The sequence below is a fragment of the Anabas testudineus genome, chromosome 18 (assembly GCF_900324465.2).
Source record: "Anabas testudineus chromosome 18, fAnaTes1.2, whole genome shotgun sequence".
Classification (NCBI taxonomy): domain Eukaryota; kingdom Metazoa; phylum Chordata; class Actinopteri; order Anabantiformes; family Anabantidae; genus Anabas; species Anabas testudineus.
Genome location: NC_046627.1, coordinates 8,164,471 through 8,189,282, shown reverse-complemented (window position 1 = coordinate 8,189,282; position 24,812 = coordinate 8,164,471). Strand labels below are relative to the sequence as shown.

Here is a 24,812-nt window from a genome sequence, read left to right as displayed (position 1 = left end):
TTCATTCAATCTGTGTCTCTCTCTCCTCATGTCTCTATAATGTCTCTCTACCTCTCTCTCTCTCTCTCTCTGGCAGGCAGCCAATCATCTGCGGGGTCTCGCGCCTCCTGTTTGCCCCTCACCTCGCCTCAGCGCCAATCAGACGCCTCGCAGCACGAGCGCGGTGCGGCACGCCGCCACGGAGAGAGCGCACAAGCCAGCACGTGCACGCACACACACACACACACACACACACACACTCCTCTCCGTTACCGAACATCAACTGCACCCCCTGCCACCTCGCTCCCTCCCCTCTTCTTTCACTCTGTCGCGAGAACGACGCACGTATCCGTTCATAACCTCCGCCATTATTCATCACCCCCTCCTCCACCACCTCCTCCACCACCTCCTCCACCTCCCAGTCTCTCTTCTTTCATCCCATGGAGGTGTTTTTTTTTTTTTTCCTCGAGCTTTTTCCCGCCCCTGCAGGGTCTCCACAGAGCTGCTTCCTTCCTCCTCGCCTCGACCTGGCTAATTTAACGCCTCTCCTCCTCCTCCTCCTCCCCTCTCCTTCTCTCCCCCCCCCCCCTCCTCACGCTCGCTCGTGCCAAACCCAGGTGATTATCTATCCGCCCCCTGTTATCCATTACCCCCCTCCTCCTCCTCCTTCCTCTCTCTCCCTCTCCTCCTCCTCCTTCTCTCCTCGGTACCGACAGACCGACAAATCCCTCCCGGTGCTCCTCTCCCCCCCCACAACCCCTCCTCTCCTCTCCTCTCTTCTCCTCTCTCTCTCTCTCTCTCTCTCTCTCTCTGTCTCCTTCCCCGCCAGCCATGATCCGTGGCGGGCTAATTCCCAGACGGTCTTCTTCTTCCTCTTCTCCTCCTTCCTCCTCCTCTTCTCCTCATCACCCTCTTCCTCCTCCTCCTCCTCCTCCTCTGCCGCCTCCTCCTCCTCGCGGGCCCGGTAAGTAGCAGCAGCAGCACGCGCCGTCCATCTTCTCATTTTCTCCTCCTCTCCCTGTCGGACTGCATGCTGTGTTCACGGTATTTATCGGTTGTTATCGAGTCTGGCTTTTTTTTTTTTTTTTTGATTGACCCCCCCCCTCTCCTCACCTCCCTCCTTCCCTCCCTCCTCCTTGCCTTCTCCAGTGTGCCTAAGGGGAGGAGGAGGGAGGGAGGGAGGTGGGGGGGTTAATGTGTCGCGTGGGAGAGCCTCCATCCCTTCGCGGCCGGTGGCCACCGTGACCTTCTGTCAGAGCTCGCGCTGGCCCGGTTGACCAGACAGGGTAATTAGTTACGCCTCGAGGGAGTCGGGGGGGGTGGAGGGACGATTGAGGAGGGAGGAGGAGGGGGGGGACGTGAGAAGACACACACATTTTCACACTGGCTGCGCACACGCACACGCTCGCTTAGCGCAACACACACACTTGTGCTCTCATTCTGCTTTTGAAGCCGTTTCCTGCACACACACATTCTCTGCTTCTTTCTCCGGCTGTGTCTCACACACACGTTTGTTTTCAGTCTGTTGGTCACATTCACTAAAGGCAGCAAATGTTTAAGACCCAGATTTCACTGTGTGTGTGTGCGCACAGGTCAGAGGTCAGAGGTCAGTGTGCATACTCTAGGTTAGAGCAGACTGGGCTCTCACAAAGCTGCTACGAGCAACAAAGAGAGTGTAAATAGTCACAACATGGTTTTTTTAGATACGTTCAACAAGGCGTCACGTCTTCTACCCGAGTCCCAGTTGGACCTGAGACTAAAGATGCAGAACTCCATAAAGTTTTCCTCCATTTTTATCCCCAGTAAAATGACCTCCAGCGTAACTCTCATTTGACACACTTGAGGTCAAAGTTGACTACACAGGTTCGCAAAGGTGGTCTCTCTTTAATGGAGACGTAAATCTCTTACGGCTCGGTGCTGAGCTTGCATGCAGAGTGATCGTTTGCTCGGGGACACTTCAGCGGGGCTCGTTTTGAGAACAAAGGAGAAAAGCAGGAGCAACACCTGCCTTTGTTAGAAAAACACCAACAGCTGAGTTGAAATTAAAAATCGCAGCTCGTGGAGTATCGGGATACACCTGTTTCTTTTCTTCTTTGTATTGTTTTTGTTTGTGATATAGTTTGAACTCTTGGTGCATGGTCTGTGATGTGTTTTTATCTCTTCAGTGGATGATTTTGGACGTTGTTAGATAGAATTAACAACCAGCACAACAGGCACAAGAAAATCGTGTATCAGTTGTATCAAGTTAAATCTGTGACTAAACAAAACATCATTTAAATTTTGCTGTATTACGCAGGACACGGCACTAAATGTGTCATGCACTGATACCTTCATGGTCTGTCTCTTCCTTGCCACACAGAATTAACGGCTTGACGACTTTGTGAGGGAGCGTGTATGTGTCTGTGTGAGTTGAAGTGTGCGTGAGGTCATGTCGGGCATGACGAGCGGCGTGTGTGTGGAGAGCGACCTCTCCTCGATGCTCCAGAGAAGCTCGGCGCCCTCCCACCATCACCCGAACCACCATGGCTACAGCGGACAAGGACAGGTGAGGTGTCATTCGACTGACGGTTAGGACATTATTGACATCAATGTGGAGTTTCACACTGCAGAAAGTAGAGTTCCTCTTAGCTCCTAGTGCTGACTCTTTTCCACTGTAGGAATCTACTGACCCATAAATGAACTTTTAATCACTTGACTTCAGCCTTAGTTGTTCTCTGTCCCCGGTTTGGACACAAGGTTTGGGAGCTAAATTTCAGGTCTTCCAGGAGTTAAATCAAGTTCCTGGCATTTGGGGTGGGAGCTCATGAGCCTGTTGAATGTAGCTGGACCAATTTGCCACCAGGCTGGTCTGTATGAAAGGTACGATACTGCCCTAGGTGGTCTAGCCCAGCCTCATGTGTTATAATACTTAACCTGACCCCATCCTTATCCAAAGTCGAACCAGTTACCTCCCCAGATGTACCTTGTAGACCAAAATCATTGTAATACTGTACTCAAAGCAGAGCAACTTGGAGTCCTAGTTGTAAAGCACATTAATCCACCATTGTTGTTTTAAAAGTTCATGTCTCTAATAACCACCAGTCATTCAGAGTTTAAGTTCAGGTTGTAGGTACGAGTCCCCGTAATAGATGTAGTTGAAAATTTCCATCTCTAACACTCTTTCAAAGCTCGAAACAAGCTCTAAGGTTCTTCCTCCATTATTATTATATTTGTGAAACCACTGTACCATAGCCAGATTACTAGATGGGCCACTTTGGTATGGGTCGGCAGGGCCCAATGGGAAGAGAGGCACTGAAAACTAAATGAACGCCTACAAAAGAGAGAGCGAGACAAGGTTTAGCAGAGCAGCCACCATAAAGGTGCTATTTCAACAGACGCCTGCTGCCATAGTGGCGCTGTTTCAAGAGATGCTTCTGTGGGTGGTATAGGAGGGTAGGGAGGAACGACCTTTAGGTACAGAAATAAGTAAAACAACTTGAAATGGTCTTTTTTTTGTTTTTTTGTGTGTGTCTTTCAACCTGGCTATGAGTGTGGGGCCTTTTGCACATCCTCAACTAAGTTTTATAATCTGTCCGTACACTTCACTACTGCCCCCCTCCACCTTCACACAGGATCCAAGCCCCCGGCAGTCTGTCAGCTTTATTGTTTTTATTGATTACAACGAGTATTGATGACAGTGAATAGAAGAAGTGGGTTTATGTTGCAGGTTTCCAGCCTGGCTCCGATGCTGGACTACACCACAGAGATGGACCGATACCGTTCGTCCATCGCCAGCTTCTACAAGACGAACGTCAACATGAACATGAACGTCACTAACTTCCCTCAGTCTGCCAAACTGGCGGCCCGGTTGGCAGCCGCTACCCCTATCTTTCCCCCCACTGCTGCCAGGCTTGGCGCCATGGCAGCGACGCCCTGGGGTTGCCACGACAACATGAACGTGAACATGAACGTGAACATGAACCACCCAGCGGCCATGTTTTGGGGCCGGCCTAAACCCGTGGCGACCGCACCGACGCACCACCACCACCATCACCACCCCTCTGCAACGCCAGGTCACATGACCTCCTCACACCCTCACAGTACCAGCATGCACCAAGGTGGTGGAGGTTCGGGAGGCGGAGGAGGAGGAGGGAGTAGTGAGGGAGGAGGAGGTGAAAAACACGGACACACAGCCTCCTCACTTCCTGTCACACAGGGAACAGCACACCATCACCCCATGGCGCCTAGCAACGGGAACTTCCTACCCGGTTATAGCGCCGCTGCAGACTGCGGCGTCATGAACAAGCAGGGACACGCCCACCCAGACATGATGGGCCTATCAGAGGGTGGGAGCTGTAATGGAGGAGGGGTAATGGGTAGTAGCTTCCTGGGGGGGCTGGGATTACCCCCTGGGGTCATTGTGATGGCAATGGGGTCAGCAGGGGGCGGGATCTCAGATGCCGGCAGCGCCTTCCAGATGACTGGCGGCCAACGGGCGCTAACAGACTGCCAGCAGCTCGCCAACCCCTCCCCTTGCCCCTCCTCCTCCTCGCCATCGTCATCGGGGGTGACGGCAGGCGGCGTGGCTTTGTCGTCGTCATCGTCTTCGTCGTCAGGGGCCAAGAGAAAGAGGAAGCGGTGCGGCGTGTGCGGCCCATGCAGGCGGCTGATCAACTGCGGCGTCTGCTCATCCTGCCGCAACAGGAAGACGGGTCACCAGATCTGCAAGTTCAGGAAGTGCGAAGAGCTGAAGAAAAAACCGGGGGGAGGAGGGGGGACGTTGGAGGTGAGGACACACACACATCGCACACACTATTCACAAATGTTTGTCAATTTTCACTGTTTCTTTAAACACTCTACAAGCCTGTATGTGTGTGTGTGTGTGTGTGTGTGTGTGTGAATGAATTCCTGCGTATATGTGTGTGAGTGTGTGCTGGCAGACTGCCAGACCTCAGCAGGGACCGAGCTCTCGCTTTTCACCACCCACCATCTGCACAGCGTTCACACACACACGCTCAGCAGGGTGAGCGATGCCTTCCAGCTCATGCCTTTCGCTGGCAGTGATCTGGGTTAAGTGAGCCAGGGCACACACACACTTTCACACACACACACACACACACACACACACATACTGTCTGATTCGCCGTGATAAAGCGAGACAGGAAAAGGAGAATATTTATGTTATCTATTACTGTGTGTCTGTGAGTAAAAGTGCGTGTGGGTGCAGAAAGAATTAGTGGTGATCAATAATTCATTGACACCAGCATTCGACCTCACTGACGTCTCTATATATCAAACACACACACACACACTTCTTCCTTGGGAATCGCCACAAAAACTATCACTAATTGTTCCCCCAGCATCAACACACATGTGGTATGAACACACGCACTGAAACATGGTGTGTGTGTGTGTGTGTTAGGAAGTGAATTAGCAGCCCTAATCTTCCTCAATTACACGCTAATTGGACCTGTGGAGGCTAACGGCAAGTGACAAGGATTGTGCGCGTGTGTTACAACGTATGTAACACACAGCCTCAGTGTATCAGACTGTGTTCAGTATATGTGTGTGTGCTTGTTAGCAGGTGGTTTCTCGCTCTTGCCTCATCCCTCTTCCGTTTCTTTGATGTCGACCTGAGAGACTTTCAGCCAGTCACAAAGTTTACTTTGTGAAACGAACGAGGGTAGCTCTTACACAGGACGCCTCGTCTCTTCTGACAGAATATTAGTCCGACTGAGTCCAGAACAAGCTTCCCACTAACAGATTTCAAAGGGAAATCAAAATAAACGCAGGCTAATTTGGTTGCCTCTAAAGGACTAATCCACTAAAAATCAATTTCTTAGAAGGTGGGTCAAAAAGGTTTGTACCTCTTACCTTCACATTCCCAAAAATACCATTTGGTCAATGTTTTACTGATCACTGGGGAAAATTCAAATTAACCATCTTTATATGTAGTTGTTCAAATCATTTCGACCTTTACTAGTGGCAACGTTACAGTAATAAACACATTAAAACAACATGGGACAATTTGCATAATACATACTTTTACTTTCTGTACATTTTGAGCCTTTTGTAACTCACTTTTACAAGATTCATGAAAGTTTGTGAACCCTTTAGAATTTTCTGCAACCAAATTAAACAAATGAGACAAAAATAACCTATTGATTTATTTATTGTGGAAAATTAATCAATCTTAAATATTTGTTTGTGGAATAAGTATGTGATCCTGTGCCTTCAGTAACTGGTGTGACTCTTATTTCAAGCAAAGCTTTGACTAAACATTTCCAGTAAATGTTTATCAGCCATGCACACTAGCCTGGATGGATCTTTAGCATGTTTAGAGCTGTTGTCTTGCTGCATGATCCACTTTCTGCTGAGCCTCACTTCACATTTGGATGTAGAATTTTGCTTGTACAACATCATTCATACTTACATCAATGATGGCAAGATGTCCTGGTCTAGAGGCAGCAATGCAGGCCCAGATCATGATACTTCCACCACCATGTTTCACAGGTAGGATAAAGTTCTTATGCTGGAAGTCAGAGTTTGGTCTCATCAAACCTAACACTTCCTATTTTCAAACCAGAAAGTTAAACTTTGGTCTTGTCCACTCGCAACATTTTCCAGGAGCCTCCTGGCTTATCCTAATAGCCTTAAACAAACTGTATATTGGCAGTTCATTTTGGAGAGGGGAGGTTTCCTCTTGGCAACTCCATGTGCCATAAACACTTTTGTTGTTCAGTGTTCTCCTGATAGTGGACCCATGAATGCTGGTATTATGCACTGTAAGAGAGGCCTTTAGTTTCCTAGACTTTACTGTGGAGTTCTTTTTAACCTCCTTGTAATTGTAGCCTTGCTCTTTCTATTATTTTAGTTGGTCAATCATTTCCGGTAACAGTAGGGTTGATTGTTCTCTGCTTGAACACAACTATCTGGAAGTCGACTGATGGAGTCGTTTGGTAGCTCTTTCCAGCCTGGCGAGCATCCTCTTCTTCTGAGGTCTTAAGAAATCTCCTTTGTTTGAGCCATGACACACTTCTACCAACTTCTGTTGTCAATTTTGACTGTTCTGATTGTGACCTCATTAACTTATATTTCTATTTGAATTAAACTGATAATCCTAGAGGTTCACATACTGTAAGACTGGATTATTTTCTACAATAAATAAAAGATTAAATGTAATTTGTGTCAAATGTATTTTTTAATTAAAGATTTCAATTCTAGCTCAGCTGTAGGTTAAGAAGATACTTTTTGATCCCTAGCTCTAGCTATAGCAGCATACACTAATCAATCATTAATTATAATCCAATAATAGACATTTTTCTGAAAATGAGTATGACCTGGGATTGTAAGAATATTTTGCTGAACTGAAATTGTATGAATATTTTGCTGCTTTCTTTTATACTGACTCACTGTAACCTGCCAAATAACTCAGAGCAACATGGCATGTGTTCACTGATCCAATCACTATCCCTTTCTTTATGTCTGTTATCCTTAGCGGCCGCCATCTGTTCCGACCGGCGAAGCATTTCGTTGGTTCTTCTAGCCTCCAGCTTCCCTCCTCCAACTGAGTTGGAGAAACAGAACGTCACCATTATATATGAACTACAAATCAGGATTGGATCCATTCAAAGAAGGACTACAACTTCTGGAATTGAACCAGACACTTTGCAACAGGATTATAATTTCATACTGTGGATGACGATTTAAGACTTGGAACTTGAACAGAGACCCAGCTAGGAGGATGAAGGAAGAGTAGAGCAGTTTGGTTACAGGAAAAGGGAATTGATCAATCAGCACATCTGATCATATCAAAAGCGTGTTTGCGGGTAAAACCCTTGACCAATCGGAGCTTTGTATGCCGTATTAAGAATAAAAACAGGTTTGCAACAAGTGTCCATATGGTCAGGTTGTGGGTTTTTGTTTTCTTATAGACGCCATCTGATCATAAGTGATTAATGCCGTGTTCCTGTCACCTTTAATACATGAATTACTAGAGATGTCCCAAGCCAAAGACGGGGACTGACTAAAATGAAGCTGATCATAATCTTTACTTTTCTGTACTCTAATGTGTTTTGACCACCTCAGCCTGTCAGTGTCGCAGCACTACTACAAAAGCCAGGCTCTGCAGTGTGAGCATTAATTTTCAAGCACAAGCCCACAAGTTGTGATCGACTTCGAACACTGATACAAGAATGGATCACCATCAGTCAGCATTTTCCCTAAAAGCTGATATCCAGCATGCCAAACAAATGGCAGCAAAACACCTTTACATACATTTGATTTATTTGCCAATAAAAGTCTTTGCAATGTATAAAATGTTATTATTATAGTTTTTCCTCAGTGTACCACAGAAATGTGGAAAACATACCATAGCTTTTGGCCATGACTGTACATGTACGCACATAGTATCTAATCAACTTTTAGGTGAGTCTAAGTATGTGACTGGACTGACAATACTTGAGGGACATCTCTAGTAATTACCCGTTTCTGTTAGCTGCATTACTGACTGGGAAGCAAATAGTTGGGAAAGCTCCGATTTATCGGACTTGGAACATGCCTGGAAACTCAACAAACGTCCACCCCTGAGGTGATGAATCCCAAATATAACTGATACAGTACAACCTTCACGTGACCAACTCTGTAATAATACAACCATCTTGAGTTTCCCAACCATCCCTTTGGTATGATTTGAACGCAGCACCAAGCTACATTCCCCATCTGTGATCAAACTGTTTCTTCCTTCTTCTTGTCCCTCCTCCTCCTAGCGAACCACAAACCACATCGTAGCCAAACCTGGAAGATTCAGGCCTCAACAACAGAAACCATTACAGACAGTTTGACCAAAACTGGACGACATGTTAACCTCAAAGGAAGAACATCACCACAGTGCAAACTGACCTCAACAGGAATTGATCCAGGACTGTTATTAAGGAGTATAACTTCACCACAATAGGACTACAACTACCACATCACTGTTATCTGTCTCTTCTGTCTACCTCCTCCTCAAGAACTTTAAAAAGGCACCTTGATTGACGTTTACTGAGCTGTGTTCATGCTGGTACGACGCGATCTGCTTCTTAACTCTCTAGATGGTCCAGAACTGATGGAATCTGGTGTTTGGATTCTTGTTTTATTCAATATCGTCTATGAGGAGCACTTAAATGCCTCCATTTGTTTTATTTGTCCGGGTATCAATGGAATGTTCTCAGGGCGCAGTCACATTTCCAGTTGGTTTTGTACGAACTAAAGCAGACTGGAAAAAAACACTTTGTTGTATTTTTGTATTTGCGTAAAAGGTGGCAGTGGATGGTTTGAAATTTCTGTCTTCATGAAATGTTTGGTAACAAAGAAGACACATTTTTGGTGGAAACCTGGAATATTGGCTTTAAATTGGCGGCTTCAGTCCCTAAACCTTAATCTGGACCTCAAAGAGAGCTCAGAACCAGTTTCTATGTCCTTGTACCACATGGTGACCAATAGGCAACAGGAAATCCACCTGCAGTTTGAAAGCAGCGTGGGGACTTATTGGAAACCTTTGGATCTTCTGCGAAGCTTTGATGCACTGAGCTGAGCCCTGGGACTAAAAGGAACCGAACTGAACTGAAAGAGATCAGATCAGAACATTCCACACTGAAAATACACGTAGTTTCCAACACGACTGTGAGTCATTTTGAGACAACACATCATCGTGTTCTGTGGTACCTTTGAAACACAAAACGCCCTTACAAAATGATTGCTCAGTCTGAGTACTGACGTTTTGGAGTAATCTTTGGTATCAGTGTTGAGTGATCTGCCACCAGCAGAGCTCTGCTTTTGACTCATTCTATTTTCCATAAATTACGGTTGCGTTACCTTTTCCTGGGACCCACACTAACTAACTTCATAAACATCTATGGATGTATTGTCTGAACTGGATAGTAGATCAAAACATGGCATCTATTAATCCCTCTGAACGTTGCTCACTGGTGCATTGCCCAAAAAATATCCTCATTTCAGAGTAAAAAATTACCTGGTGGATGCTTCACTTTCGCATTTTGGCCCTTGTAGAGCAACAGACCTCCTCCAGTTGTGCCTCTCGAATCGTACAGTTAATTTACATTTAAATGCTTTCTGCACCAGTGTGGGTCTTGGCATCTACATCCAGTGTAACCAGTACATCCCTGCCAGCCGATCTAACCACTCTGCTTTTGTCAAGAAAACTTCCTTAAACGATTATATTTTAAATGAAATATTCCCATGATGAAGTTGCAGTAATTACTTTATTGCGTCTAGTAGTGGTAATAATTTGATTCTTGCACTATTCTCAGAGTCTTGAGTGAGGTCTCTGGTTATCCGTTGACGGACGTTACTGATTCGTTTTAAAATCACTCATCAGTACTTGGAGCCACATGTAGCTAAATCCCTATTTTTATTTGTATATTATATATATAATTTTGGGCTGTATCTCAAATCTGTGGCAAATCAAACTGAATCACTGGTTCCAAATGTAAACCTGGATAATATTTGATGGTCTTTGTTTTGGTTCAGAAATTCATAGTCCCCAGAGGATGAATCCCAGACTTTTATTGTACCATCACCAGCTACTCTTCACATTTACTACATCAGTAGTCACAAAGGTTTGTATAGACACTGATTTTATACAAAAACAAATCTTCATTGTTAAGATTTTTTCTCTGCCATAAGATTTGGTACAGACATTCATGTTCCCCCCAGATTGAACCCTTGTGACTGTTTTGGTCTCTTTACTTTCTCTGTTATCGCTGCCATCGTATTATAAAATCTGCGCTCACAGGCGTGTTGGAAACATTGATTTGTTTTATTTTATTTATTTATTTTTCAAGTATCATGAGGAAATGTTCCTCTGCCTCTTCGCAGGGAACTAAAATCAAACGTCTCCTTTTTCTCAGGGTGGTGGGGTGGTGAGGTGATGAGGGAGGAGAAGTGGGGGATGTTTGTTTTGTGTGTCTGTCCTCCTCATGTAGTATTCTGTCTCTGTGACCTCCTCATGTGCTGAATTATAATAAAGCATTTCAAAGATGAACGCTGAAAAAATGAACACACACACACACACACACCGGAGGAATATGGATGTCAGGTGATTGCATCATACCGCGTTGTGTGTTACGGTGTGTGTGAGACAGAGAAGGGAGAAAGAGGAGGCATGAAAATGAACAATATGTTGTGTGAATAATGTTTCTGCCACAAGATGGAAGCTGTGTGTGTGTGTGTGTGTGTGTGTGGGCTTGTCATCTCAGTAATGGTGTTGCTATCAGAGCAGGAGAGCGACAAAGACAGAGAGGCTGGTTGTCCCTGACGACGGTGCGCCGTGTTGCCTGGCAACTGCGCTAACAATGGCCCTCCACCAGTGTTCTAGAATGTGGGCGTGGCCTCTTTATTATTATTATTATTATTATTTTTTTTATCCATTAACGTTGACACAAACATCGATGTGACGTCAATGATTATTTTATCATCGCGTGGCATAAATCTGCAAATAAAGCAGGTTCGGTCTGAGTCTAAACAAACTACGGCTTCAAAAAAGGCTGCAGACTGAAGAAAGGGAGACGCCGAAATGAATCAATCAGTAAATTCCAACTAATAAAGTCCACAACATAATGTGACAGTTATTGGAATAAGTATATTACTCATTAAATCTCCAGAAAATCCTATAAGAAATTCATATGAAGCATTAGTATAACATTTGACTGTAGTTCGGAAGCAATAGAAATAAAGTTTTTAAATAATAAATTAATTATGGATGAATATTTACATTATTTGACTGTGGATGTTCATTCGTGACCTTGGGACCATCGGAGCACTCAACTATATAGTGACTGAAAAACCTGAAATAGTTAATATAGCAATAATAGCAAAAAATAACAAAAAATATGAGTAGGTAAATATTGACCTTGAAAGTATCTCATCTCAGGCATCACCTGAGTGCAGTGAATGTTGGATAACGTGTACATGAGAAGGTCCAGTACTGATGAACATGTTCTGGACAAAAAACTACATTATTAAGACAAATGAACCTGACAAGAAAAGGTTTTTGAAAAACACAAGTTGGGATGGTTGTGAGACAGTTTCCAATCTAGTGACAGTACAGTTCGTACAGTGAAATTGTGGTTACTTAGATTCAGGAGGAAACACACATCATAAGACGGCCATGAAGAGATCCCCGTGGATCGCAACAGTAGTCTGGTGGTCCAAGGTATTTAAACCAAGCTGCACTGGTATCAAGGTGCCAAGAAAAGATCCACGAATTCATGAAATTCTGACCCTGTGGCATCTGAAATCAAGATTCATCAGACCGGGCGCCATTGTTCCAGTCTTCTATGGTCCAGTTTGGTGAGTTTGTGCCCACGTTCACTTCTTAGCTGAGTTCCTATCGCCTTCCTGCCAGCTTGACCCAGTCTGGTCGTTTTTAGAGCCGCTTCACGCTGTATAAACTCCACAAGATCAGCAGTTCTAAAACCAGCAACGAGTCCAAGGTCAGAGTCACTCAGATCACATATCTTCCCAGATCCAGTTTGAACTGAACAACTGTGTCTGCTCACTTTTATGAGGCGCATGATTGAATATTTGCATTAACATACAGTTGTACTTAATAAAGTAGCCACTTAGTTTTCGTTGTTTACACAGTCCAGCAGTTTTTATTTTATCTCCTGATTTTCTCTGTCTACATTATTATTACTTTTTCCTTCTTTCTTTTCACGCTCTTCAGGCAGCATCAGGACTTGGCACCGATCCACCACAGACTGTGTGTGTTTAACAGCCATTTAATCGGACCCTGATAGTCTTAATTAGTGTAGGAGAGCCTCTCTGTCTCTGTCACTCTCTCCCTCGAGACTCATTATGCCTTTTAGTTTTCTTGCTCAGAGGGCGAGAGCAGAGGAGATAGAGGCATGCAGGGAGAAAGTGGAGGACGTGGAGGTGGAGAGAGAAGCGAGGAAGGAGGGATGAAGAGAAAGAGGAGGGAAGAGTAAAAACACAGACGAGGATTCAGCCTGAATGTTCGTCTGGCTCCATCTGGAGGTGAGAAACACACACCGCACCCCAGCTGGTTCAAGTGTTTAAAAATGAAACTGCTGAGTATTGATAAAACCGTGAGAATCTGGTCTTAAAAAAAGCATCAGATACAAAACAAAATACAACAGAGGACGTCCTGAACAGCTTATATCCAGCAGCAGCAGGTCTCTTCAGTTCTAAATGGTTAGAAGGTGTTGGACAGGTATTTAATTAAAGGCGTTAAAGTTGACTTCATAGACCCTGCAGTGGACGGATGAAATGAACTACACTGATGTTAAACTTTATTTACAATTGTACCTAGGCATTATGTGGGAAACAATCTGTTATAATTTCAACTGAATTAAATACATCAAGTGTCTTCGTGAAAAAAAGATAATTTTACAAGTGAATTATCAGTAAGTAAATTTAGAGTCAAGTAGTTGCTGAGTAATTAGCCAAGAGTAAAACCATCAGCTACCATTGATAAAGCCTTCTGAAAAGGAAACGCATTAGAAAGTGGTACCAAGTTAATGTGGCTTCAAGTTCTTCAGACACTAGTTCACTTTCTGAACAAACCTTTATTCAGCTTCATCATTTACTCAAGAGATCTTCCTACAAATAACAGGCAATCAATAACACATTCACACACCAGTGTGTCGAGTCCAGAAGCTGAAAAAGGATCTTTTTAGTAAAGGATGTTTTCTGTGATATTTAAACTCCTGTATTCCCACATTTATTATCAGTGCCACTACGGCTACAGTGTTGACTGAGTTGTGACTGTTTGAAAGGGAGACACAATAGAAAAGTTAAAAATGCAGAAATCAGAGAAGACATGATTTTGGAACTGTCCTTTAATGCTCCTTTTTTTTCCCCCGTGCTGAAGAAGGTGAGCTTAAATACTTGTTTATAGTTCAACTGTCCGTTGAATGGGTTTAAGACGACTCATCAGTTCATCAGTATTTGATGCCAATTACAAACAACAAATTATATTTTGGTGATCCATGTTTAGCGAATGTTAAGATGCACCACTATCTTTACATTTGGCACCAAGGCTGATAATACTACGTGGGGACGACCGTTTTGAAAGACTGAAGATGAAATTAAAAGACTGCATCAGTGCTTATGATGCCTTGTGTCAATTTGTCCACATTTCAATCAGTGTTGTAAATTTGACCAAAGAATTAAATGGGTAAAAAAAGAGGGTGGGATTGGAAATCAACAAAATATATATATATAAAAAAAACAACAAATAGAAACAATGGTTAAAAAAACATTTTCCATATACTTTGTCCATTAAGTTCTGCAAACATTTTAAATTCTTCTCATTTTTCAGTTCTATGTGGCAGAGCGTGTGTGCTCCAGGCGCTGCTGGCTCAGCTGAGGTTCGTCAATGGGTGATTGAGAGTCTGAATGGACGTCAACGGAGGAGTTTGAGTTCCACTGATTCTCGACAGGTCGGGGGAAAGACGTAATGTGGTTGGTTGTGTGAAGCTTAAAGTCTTTCTGAGAGTTTTGTGGATGCAAGTCAATGGTTGGCTGAGATTCATGCTGAGAGTCAATGGGAAGACTATGTTTTGAATAGGTGTCACTGGGTAACTGTGGGGTGGAGCTGAGATCAAAACTGTTGTGAGGTTTTGAATCAGAGTCAGTGATGAGGTGAAGTTTTGAGTGGGATTCAACAGTGGGTTTTGATTGAGTAGCACACTTTCTTTGTGATGTATGATAGGTAATGGTGTGTTCAGTGGAAGAGGAGGATAAGGCTGTGTGGTTGAAATGCCTGTCAGTAGTGGTGTTGATAAAGTTAAGTTGGTTACCAAATGGTGCATGACTTGTACAATGCAAGTCAACGGCTGGTGGAACACCATGAGGTGATGTATCCTCATGATTAACTGCTAACGATTCCTTGCTGTTTATCAGTGTTTCTGGAGCTGCACATGAAGACTGGTCAACAACATATTTGCAACTCCTAGAATGCATGTCAGTGGGTGAAAGACTGCTGCTTGGAGCTGAGCCAACTTTAAGCTTTTCTAAAAATATGTCTTTTTCACTGGATAAGTGGGAGTCAATGAGTAAGTTGGGATTCTGAGTCCTGGAATCAGTGGATGAAGCTGATACAAGAGGTGATATGTTGTTAGAGTTGACTCCTGAGAAAACATCACTACCTGCCAGTGCGTCTTCAGCAGAAACACTGCTGCAAGGATGGAGGTCAATGGGTAGTACCCTACAAGTATTTTGGCCAAAAGTCTTATTCTTGCAGCCTCCGGAGGTAGAGTGTGCCTGAGCTGATTTCTCTGTGGACCAGCCACTTTCGGCTGAGTGGAAATCAATGGCAGATAAATTCACAGGATGCAAGTCAATGGATGATGACCTAGGACCAGAAGATATTTTGTTTGTGCTCTCATGGCTGGAAAGCAACTGTGAAGAATAGAAGTCTGAATTTGGTAAGCTATCAGCACTTGTGGAACTGTTTTCCAACACAGGAGAAGAATGGGAATCAATGGGAGGTTTGTGACCGGAATGAATGCTGGCAGTCAATGCTCCAACTTTAGAGCATGAAGGGGAGTCAGTGGGTTGGGTTGAAATGCTGCTAGTAGAGACCAGCTCCTTTCTCAATGCCAAGGTGCTTGTGAAATGTCTGTCCATTAAATGTCTCTTCAGTGCTGTAATGGGAAGGATGACCTGGTTATTTTTGGGCAACTCAGGAGCCAAGTGGAGATCAGTGGGACAGACTGTGAGATTTAGACTGTGACCAATGGAAGAATTTACTGAGTCAGCATCAGAAATAAGAGGTGGATGAACATTAACTGAAGAAATGGGGGATATGTCCAGAGTCTGACCATCTTTGAGTTTCAATGGTGGTGGTGAGTTTCTGTTGTCCAACTGAACAGGACTGGCCTGTTTCAGAAGTGGTGGAACGCCCCTATCCTCCTCTCTGACCCTATTTGCTATTGGCTCCTCGAGAGGAGGATGCGGGGGAACAGTGGTCCGACATTGGTCTCTGACACTGTTAGACTGCCGCTCCTCAGGCAAATCAGGACTGGGAAGTTTTCTTTCAGCCAACCAAGCATCCTGCCTCGACTGAGCCTGACTGACCTCACATGGATTCCTAAAACGCCTTTTTCTGGTTTCAGGTGAACAACTTGACTCAAAATTAAAAGGAAAGTCACATACAGGTGCATTTATTCCCTTCAGATCATTGAGGACTGTTGCTAGCAGGTGGCTGTCAGAGGTCAGGACCTCAGAGTCTCTTTTATGGACATCCATTGCTGCAAGTTCAGCAACATTTTTGCCCACTGGCTCCGGGCTACCATCTGCACTTGCTGTTCCCCTGTGATTATCACTAGTACAGGCCTTCGTATCAGCCAGTGGTTCTGGTATGTTAGAAGACTGTAATTTATCAGCATTATTACATCCCGACACTGAAACGCTCCCTTCAACGTTTTCCACATCCACTTCACAGTCACTGTTGTCCCTGTTGTCAATAATGATGGGACCTGCTGCCTCCGACTGGCCTGCTGGTTCGGTCTCCGACCCATCAGATCCTCGGTCCAAAATGTCAACTGGAAGCTCGCCAATGTCGGGATCCAGGGCCCCGCCAACACCAGCAGAATGGACCAATGGGAGAGGAGGAAGATCCGAGAAATCGACGGTCTGCTGGCTGCTGAGCGGACTACTGCTGCTACTGTTGATTTGTTTGTTGTTGACGTCGTTGTGGCTGCTGTCGCTGTCGAGGGTGATGATAACTGGGGAACTGAAAGAGAGAGAGGATGTTAATAAGGTTTAAATCTGTCCAGAAAAGCAACATTGAGTGGGGAAAAACTGTGACAGCCTCATTCTTAACAGAGTTCATAAAGAATATTCCCACCTCAACTGATGATGATTGCTACAATCGTCTACTAATCAACACTATTTTGAAAGTGTCTTATTTACCAAACACCTTAAATCCGTTCTCATAATAAAGTACTGTTTAAGATACAACAACCTTTTACACTCAATCTTGATGCTGAAGGATAACATGGAATTGTGTTTGTGGAAATTATGTGTCATTTTAAACTTTGTTAATAAAATGCAGAAAATAATCATAAATTGCATCACAATAGATGATTAATGTTTACTGTATTTTGCTTTTTGGTGACAGAACATGTGGATGCAGGTTGCACCCTGCTGGCTGCTTCAACAACTGCAGAGAGCTGAACATCTCAACAATAAACCCATAAATGTTGTACCTGGTGTGCTGTGTCTTGCGGTGACGTTTCCTGCGACGTTTGCAGGCAGGAGGTTGTGTTGCGTCAGAGGTGATGGTGCCCTCGTAGATGATCTCCACGCTGGGACTCCGGTCTTCTCTGCACTTTCTGCTGCTGCAGACAATTAAACAAGTGAATTATTCAACTGTTTTACACAAATCATAGAGCCTTCATCCTGAAAGTGCCTCATTTCTTTTCTCTGAGGTTGTTTGTGTTGAGCTTTAACTGATATAGAGAAAACGTCTGGCTGCAACAAAGATTAAAATAAAAAGAGACATGAAATGTAATTATGCTCACATTTCAGAGGAAGTACAACTAAAGATTTCAACGACTAAATGACTGAAACTGTTCTGTAAACACTGAATATGAAGAATTTCTTCACAGTTCAACTTGGAAACTCTCACCTCTCTCCACAATAGTCTCCACTCGGCCTATGAGCACCTCTCCTGTGTTTCTCCCTTCTCCTCCCTCCATCTCTTCCCCTCCTCTTCCTCCTCTCCTTCTCCACCCTCTTCCTCTTCTTCTCCCTGCGGTGGCTGCTGCTCGGCCTCCAGGTGGGGTCCTTATCGTTGCTGTCCAAATGGCGGCTTTTGTACTTCCTTTTCCCTCCGGGCTTTTCTCCGTGGTGAGTGTTGCTGGGGGAAAGCGAGGGTGTCGGCGGAGTCTGTGGAGGCAGCGATGGCTGTGGGGAGGAGGAGAGGAGTGAAGATGAGGAGTGAGAGGGTGAAGAGACAGAGGAGGTGAGGGGGCAGCAGTTGTACTCCCAGCTGGAGTCGGGTGGGCTGGGTGGCAGTGGTGAACCAGAATCCATGCTGGAGTGAAACGGCGAGGGAGAGCGTGAGAGACGGCGCATCATAGCGGGATATATCGAGCGGTTTGGGTTGTACAGGGTGCCGGTCTTCCTTAGCCACTCACTGCTCCTCTCCTGTCCTCTCCTCCTCTTCCTCCTCCTCCTCTTCTCCCTTGCCGCCTCGCTGCCTGACTTGTGGTCTCTCCAGCTCTCACGCTGCCGCTCACTCGGACTCGGCGTGAACACCGACTCGTGGCTCCTTCCCGAGCTGCCTGACCACGAGCGTGCACGTGAGGAACGTCCCTCGGGCTGTCCGCCTTTATCCTTCTGCTTGTCGTCCTGTTCGTCTCTGTATGCACTTGATGTGGAGGGAGGGACTGTGGGGAGGTAAGAGGGGGGAGGAGCAGTCGAGGGGAGGGTTGGAAGTGTCTCCTCCACCTTCTCTTCTTCTTTCTTCTTTTCCTCGTCCTCCTCAGTGTCGGAGGAGAGCTGCACCAACTCAGGAGTCCGCTCCGCTATCGGCTTTTTGTATCCGACAATCAGACACTCCTCCTCTGCCTCCCCCTCCTCCTGCTTCTCTCCTCCCTCCTTGATGGAGGCCTCTTGCAGGACAGGGCTGAACGACAGCGATGCTAAAGAACACGACGGCTCAGCGGTGGAGTAGGAGGGGCCTGGCGTCTCATCATCCCAGGCTGACAGGCTGAGGCAGCTTCCTGATTGGATGTCGTCATTGTGAACTCCCACCAATCTCCCCTGCAGCCTCTCCTCTGATCTTCCTCTCTCCTGTCCCTCCTCTTCCTCTCCCTCGGAAATGGCAATGACGGAGCTGCTTTCAGAGGAGCTGCTCACCGCCAGCTGCTCCCCCGGAGCTGGCGGTTCATACACTGCCTGCAGATCGTAGTTCTCCAGGGTGAGCGGCGAGCGGGCGAAGCTAACCAGCTCATGCAGGAAGTGGTCGGTGCGAGCCAATAGGAACGGTCGCAACTCTTCTTCTACGGTGGGCGTGTCCTCCAGCCCGTGGCGGGCAAGCCTTGCCATGATGATGCGCTGGACCATGTGGACCAGCACCCTATGTGCTCCATATAGCACAGTCAGCTCCCGCTCCAGCCAAGGGCGAAGTCTGCTCAGGTGGGCAGGGTTCTGACGGAAGCTGTCTGCTGTGATGTCACGCTGCTGCTGCCCCTGGTTACCGTTGACCCCGGCAACTCCGCGAACACGTATGCCACAGCGGTATAGGGCACGACGGAAGGCCACCATCTCTCTCTCCCTGAGCCGCCGCACGGTCCCACCTTCGCGCTGCAGCCGCTGCCTTGCCGCCAGACGAGTCATCAGGCGTCGTGAAGCCTGGTCGTGGGGCGCCACAGGTGCCACAGCACCCCCAAGTCCTGTTAGTCCCTCAAATATCACCCCTCGCTCATCCAGATCTCCCCTCAGACTCTGCTGTGCCGGGTTTTCTCCTTCGTCGCTGTCGTCTGTTCCAACAGGCAAGACTGGGGGATGAAGAGGAGGATGAGGAAGAGAGTGAGGATCAAGGTAACACTCCAACACCCCTGTCCTTTCCCCAGCCCTCCTGCTCCTTGCCCCTCTTCCTCCTCTCTCCCTCCTGCGCCTTCTTGTGGTTGTCTCTTCACCGTGTTCCAGTCTGTGCATCTGCAACATCAGCCTCATCTGATGGTCACTCCTCGCTGCCGATGCCATCGCAGCCACCATCGCCACAGTGGCGGCTACGCTGCTGTTGGCGGGCGCCGGCCGCAGTGTGTACTCCTTGAAGTCGTTCTCAGCACGAACCGAGTGCAGGATGGAGCTGAAGGGCTGCTTGCAGAGCGGACACTCTGGCTTGTTGTGCGACCACTCCTGGATGCAGGGGAAGCAGAAGCGGTGCAGGCAGCGGTCCAGGTACGCCAGGTTGTTGAAGCGATCCAGACATATTGGGCACTTGGAGTCAGGCGATGCGTCTTCGGACGCCACCACCGCCCGTGCCGAGGCAGATGCAGAGGAGGTGGGAGGAGACGAGGAAGAGGAAGGGGCGGCAGCAGGTGCGGTCGAAGCGTTGTTGGTGTTTTTTCTCCTGCTGCTACGCCCAACACTCTCTCGATTCCTCTCCTCTTCTTCCTCCGGCTGACCTTCTCCTGCACCTACTGCCGCATTATCACGGCGACGCACACGCAGTTTCATCCGTGTGGGTGCCATCACCTGAACACAGAACACATGAAAACAGCCTAGTTTAATGTTTAATAATCATTTATAACATTTCAATAAATCTTCTTTTCTCTTTCTTCTGTATTATTATAACATTACTAACATTTTTAAATGCAACCACATTTTTCTCCCGTTAATATAACACATTAAATGATTATAAAAGCCCTTAGCTCTGATTTTACTTTTTATTTGCTCTTTTGTGCCAACAGTGTTATAATACTATTGTATTCATGCCTTAAATGAACAATTCTCCAAAATAAAAAGCACAAATATTGGTGCAGAAGGAAGGTCACAGCAAAACACGCTACATGCCCCAGATTAACACTCTCCGTTTAGTTTTCTCAATTTTTTGCGTTGGCCCTTCACGATGAAACAGAAACAGGACGAGAAAGACAATATAGTGCTGACATGTTAGCATAGCATGCTAACAGCAATCCGGCTGAGGTAAATGTTTTATCTGCTCTCTTCGAGCACGTTTATCAGTTTTATATCTATTTTTTTTAATTCTGCTGGTCACAGTAAATATTGGCTGTGATGTGATAGATTATAAACCAGAGTGATGAACGTAAAACATGTCCAAATGTTTGCTAGCATGCTAAACACGTTAGCTTTCTGTACTTGAGCTGAAGACTCTCCCCGTCGCTCCGGGAGCTTCTCATTCGGGTTTGTTCTCGTCCTCCGGGCTGAACTCCGCAGCGTGAGCGGCAACCACCGACGGCGGCGGTGTCGGCCTCCAAGGCTCCGCTGCTCGGATCCGTTCACACCGAAATTCCCGTTAAAGCGGAGACATTCGTGTCGAGTGTTGTTGTCCGAGCACGAAGCCACTCACAGCTGGAACGAGAAAGGTGCCGCGGTGCACGACGGGAAATGGAAGCTCGATTTTTTTTTTTTAATTTCATCCAAAGATTTTAAATAAACAAGTGACTCACTAAGTACTACAATAAAAGTACTGAGAGATGCCTGACACTGGGCAGGATGTTTTGCTGCATAATTTTCAAAGCATGAAGGTGGACATGAAGCCTCCTCCATGTCTCACAGTACGAATGGCGTTTTTTCTTCTGTGAAAGCTTTTTTTTTTTTTTTTTTAGCCAAAAGCTCCAGTTTTGTCTCGATGCACTGGTCCAGATGCATTTTAGAAAATTACAGCTTGTGTTTCCAACATTTTTCTTTCAACAGTGGAGTCTTTGATATGCTCAGTGTTGTTCTAAAAGTGACCCATGGTTCCATCAGGTACTGATCTACATTGTTCCTGGACTTGCATCTCTTTAGACCTTGTCCTGGCCTCGTTGTATAACATTAACATTAAAAGCTCATTTTCCTCTTGCAGCCACGTCCACGGAGTTTGGCTACAGACCCACAGACCAGAAACTTCCTAATAATATTTACAGTAGTCACAGGGACATCAAACTGCTTAGAGATTTTCTTAACACCTTTCTGGTCTCATTTCTTCAGTCTATGTTTAGTGGGGCACATACGATGCCAACACATTTGTAAATACTTACTTTTACCAAACCTATCTGATTAAAATTACAATGCAGCCAAAATGTTGATCTAATCTGATTTTATAAGCCAATATACACACATATGTTTGAATGTAAAGCAATAACATATAATATTTCTTTCTCTGAGATGTAGCAAATATGCAAATACAAGAAGTACAAGTGCCTCAAAATTGTCCACTAAACTCTGAGCATGATCTTGGTTTTATCTTGACTCTGATCTGTACATGAAGACTTTTTATAATCCCGTTTGTTTGTGGTCTCTAAAGAATGCAGCAGAGTGAGACCTCTCTGCCTGAGTGTTTCAGTTACCATAGTAACGTCCTGCTCTCTGTGCCTCCGGACGGTCAGAGCAGAAAAATCCGTTTAAATTGGTAAAATCGTGGATTTTATCAGATAATCAAGAGAGAAAACACGTAAAACAACAGTCTGGAGCCAGGAGTGTATTATTTTAATATATGGGCAGATATTTAATCACAGTCAGAGGCAGAAGATGGCGGTGTTGAGCGGAAGACGCTGCGAAAAGACACGAAGAAGAGAAACGAGCCGCAGACAACAAACCAAACAAACCAAACAAACCAAATAAACGTCGCTGCGGGTTAAATGTGGACGAAATAAGATGCTGACATTCAGCAGACGGGCCCTGGACAGGATTTACTCCGTGGTAGGACAATTACATCTGTTTTCAGACAAACGAGGTTCTCAGTGACTGGAGCCAGTATGCTAAACTAGCTGCTAAAGGCTAACGAGCAGCTTCCTTAGTGTTAACTGTCGATTTCTATCATCAACCGTTTGAAAAAGCTAAAACGTTATTTATAAAACACTCATCTTGGTTTTGAGGATATCTAATAAACCCTTATCATCACCCAGAGTCATCCGGGTGTACGAGTGTTCAGTCTGCTGCATAGTAATTCATATTTTTAAGCTGGTTCCCTGATTTTCGACTCTGTTTTATATCTAAGTAGCCTCGGGGCCGCCATCTTTGTTGTGTTCTCAAACACAGTCACTTCTCAGAAAACAAGTTAAACCTATTTACCTATTTATTATTCTCAACATTTTATCATCCAGGTTGCTAGAAGAGACTTTGGGGAACCAGAAGATACGTTCATAGCATGTGTGGTTCAAATATCTAGTTTATTATCTCCTCAGAGAAACCCCTGTCCTCTAATATCTGCTGAAACATAAGCGAGAGACGCTAGGGCTAAATGCTAACCTGCTAACGTTGAGTTGGTTTTTATTTTGGCATTTAACCAGTTTTAGAGTTAAAGTAGGGGAAGTAACAGGAAGCTCAATACAAAAACATCAAATACAGTATCATTTAGTCTGTGTGCGACGTGAGACGTTAAAAGATTAGCATCACACACACTATCTGTTTAGTTCATAGTATTTATACTCGTGTCATCTAATTAAATACAACTTTGAGGTATTTTCACCTTTCACTTTATATTATTTACAGTTACTTTACAGATTTTCACTAATATAAAATATTAAAAATAATTAGTTTTTCGGGACTTGAAGTGATGAATTTCTTGCTTCTTGCTCTAATCTTCCCAATCACTCCCTTCAATACAAAATAGGTTTGTCTACATTGTCTCTTAAGACAAAAAAACAACCAAATGTGCTGCTATACCAATATATATGCTAGTTATAAATATATACATTTAAAAAAACTAATAACCAAGTGTGCAAAGTGCTGAACAGACAGTATTTCATCATGATATGACATAAAAATATCTTTGTGTCTCAGGTCTTGGCAGCCGTTGTGGTTTTATCCTGGTCGTATGTGATCTACGCCAGCAGGATCGCAGCTCAGTGGCTGCTGGAAAAGAGGACCGCCGTCCTACGGCAGGACTGACAGTTCATCAGGCCGCCAACAGAGTACAGGTGTGAACAAGGTGTTTGCTATTGTCCTTCTGTTAGTTACACATTCATTTGTTCATTTGGTCTTGTACGTGTGCCTGTTGCAGAGTTTGTCCAGCAGAGAGCAGTGACGGTTTCTGTTTTACACAGCTCAGGTCCTGGTCACAGTCCTCACTAATGAACACATTTAAGCATCTATAAAAACAAACATTACACTATTAGTGTTACAGTAAACTACTGTGAACTGTATTTAGTTTCACTCTGTGTGTTTGCATTTCATGTTGTCTCGGAGATCATCTCTGCTCGGGTCCACAGAGTGAATGTGATTTAATAAATACACAAAATGTTCATTTTTTGGTGATTGAAGTTGTTTTTTTACTTTCAGACATTTATAAATTTGTACTCTCTGCAGCTCTGGTCTCAGGCTGATGGACCCGACAGACCTGTAGAGTCTGGTCGTACTGATCCACTTTGTTAAAACCCATCAGGAGTCGACTGAAGCTTCTGGATCTCCAACTTGTAGCACAACAACGTCCAAATGGAAACAAGGGAAACTCAGTTGCGTCGAGAAAGGAAAACAAAGGAATCTTGTTCACACAGACTTTTTACAAACTGTAAACAAGAAGTCGTCAGCTGGTTAAATGGTTTCAGTTGTGAGTCAGTCTCAGCTCCCAGTTTGACACCACAGCAGGGTCTTCAGACGGAAAACTTCACACTGAATACTTATATTTTCCACATTTATTAAAAATAATGATGCAAATCTTCAACAGTCGATCATCAGGCACACATACAGCATTATTTTTCTGTAATAGAACAATTTGAACACTGATCACGTCCCAGTAGGAGTTTAACAGATTAGTCCTCACACTTATTTATTTTATACATTTTATCTAACATATTTACATTTTGATCAATTAGCACAGTAAATAATACAGTTATTACTGTGCAGGAGAGATTAGAACCTCCTAAATCAGTCAAATTCAATCTTATCACACCAAATGAAAAATAAAGAACAGAACTATGACAAAGTTTTTATACTCGGATAAGTTTATTTAGTTAGAACAGTAAAGCTTTGTGGATTTAGTAATAAGTTAGTAGTAACACAGTGGGAACAAAGTCAGACACAACTACAATAAAGATGTTAGAATATCATGTTTTTAATTTATTAGTTTTTATTTTTATATATTTGTATTAATTCTGGTTTATTGTGATTAAATTGTTGTTTTTCACTTGATCTGTGTCAAAAGTAGT

The 24,812-nt window shown here is 44.7% G+C and overlaps 2 protein-coding genes and 1 long non-coding RNA gene across 4 annotated transcripts; 2 read left to right on the top strand and 1 right to left on the bottom strand.

The window, feature by feature from the left end:
* The first annotated feature begins 1,360 nt into the window (after window positions 1-1,360).
* Window positions 1,361-10,959, top strand: LOC113168247 (CXXC-type zinc finger protein 5-like). Its single transcript, XM_026369254.1, has 3 exons — window positions 1,361-2,524; window positions 3,686-4,744; window positions 7,457-10,959. Exons 1-3 carry the CDS (start codon window positions 2,408-2,410, stop codon window positions 7,502-7,504), a joined length of 1,224 nt encoding a protein of 407 aa, XP_026225039.1. The 5' UTR covers window positions 1,361-2,407; the 3' UTR covers window positions 7,505-10,959.
* Window positions 10,960-13,847: 2,888 nt separating this feature from the next.
* On the bottom strand, window positions 13,848-21,044 carry LOC113168212. 2 transcript variants are annotated; one of them, XM_026369202.1, is made up of 4 exons: window positions 20,821-21,044; window positions 17,618-20,196; window positions 17,196-17,327; window positions 13,848-16,720 (listed from the first exon to the last, which is right to left on the bottom strand). In XM_026369202.1, exons 2-4 carry the CDS (start codon window positions 20,191-20,193, stop codon window positions 14,305-14,307), a joined length of 5,124 nt encoding a protein of 1,707 aa, XP_026224987.1. In that variant the 5' UTR covers window positions 20,194-20,196; window positions 20,821-21,044; the 3' UTR covers window positions 13,848-14,304. The 2 variants fall into 2 exon arrangements, with proteins under 2 accessions (XP_026224987.1, XP_026224988.1); XM_026369203.1 differs by having other exon boundaries at window positions 17,196-17,324.
* Window positions 21,045-22,067: 1,023 nt separating this feature from the next.
* On the top strand, window positions 22,068-24,756 carry LOC113168280. The gene is made up of 3 exons (XR_003299383.1): window positions 22,068-22,365; window positions 23,449-23,585; window positions 23,974-24,756. It is a non-coding gene; the product is annotated as an uncharacterized LOC113168280 (long non-coding RNA).
* Window positions 24,757-24,812: the final 56 nt, after the last annotated feature.

Bases quoted from the DNA above. Each gene is read 5' to 3' on its own strand.
- LOC113168247 (XM_026369254.1), top strand. From the start codon at position 2,408: ATGTCGGGCATGACGAGCGGCGTGTGTGTGGAGAGCGACCTCTCCTCG. The intron at 2,525-3,685 runs GTGAGGTGTCAT...TTTATGTTGCAG, and splicing joins GCTACAGCGGACAAGGACAG to GTTTCCAGCCTGGCTCCGAT. The intron at 4,745-7,456 runs GTGAGGACACAC...TGTTATCCTTAG, and splicing joins GAGGAGGGGGGACGTTGGAG to CGGCCGCCATCTGTTCCGAC.
- LOC113168212 (XM_026369202.1), bottom strand. From the start codon at position 20,193: ATGGCACCCACACGGATGAAACTGCGTGTGCGTCGCCGTGATAATGCG. The intron at 17,328-17,617 runs GTGAGAGTTTCC...AATTGTCTGCAG, and splicing joins GGAGACTATTGTGGAGAGAG to CAGCAGAAAGTGCAGAGAAG. The intron at 16,721-17,195 runs GTACAACATTTA...TCTCTCTTTCAG, and splicing joins CGCAAGACACAGCACACCAG to TTCCCCAGTTATCATCACCC.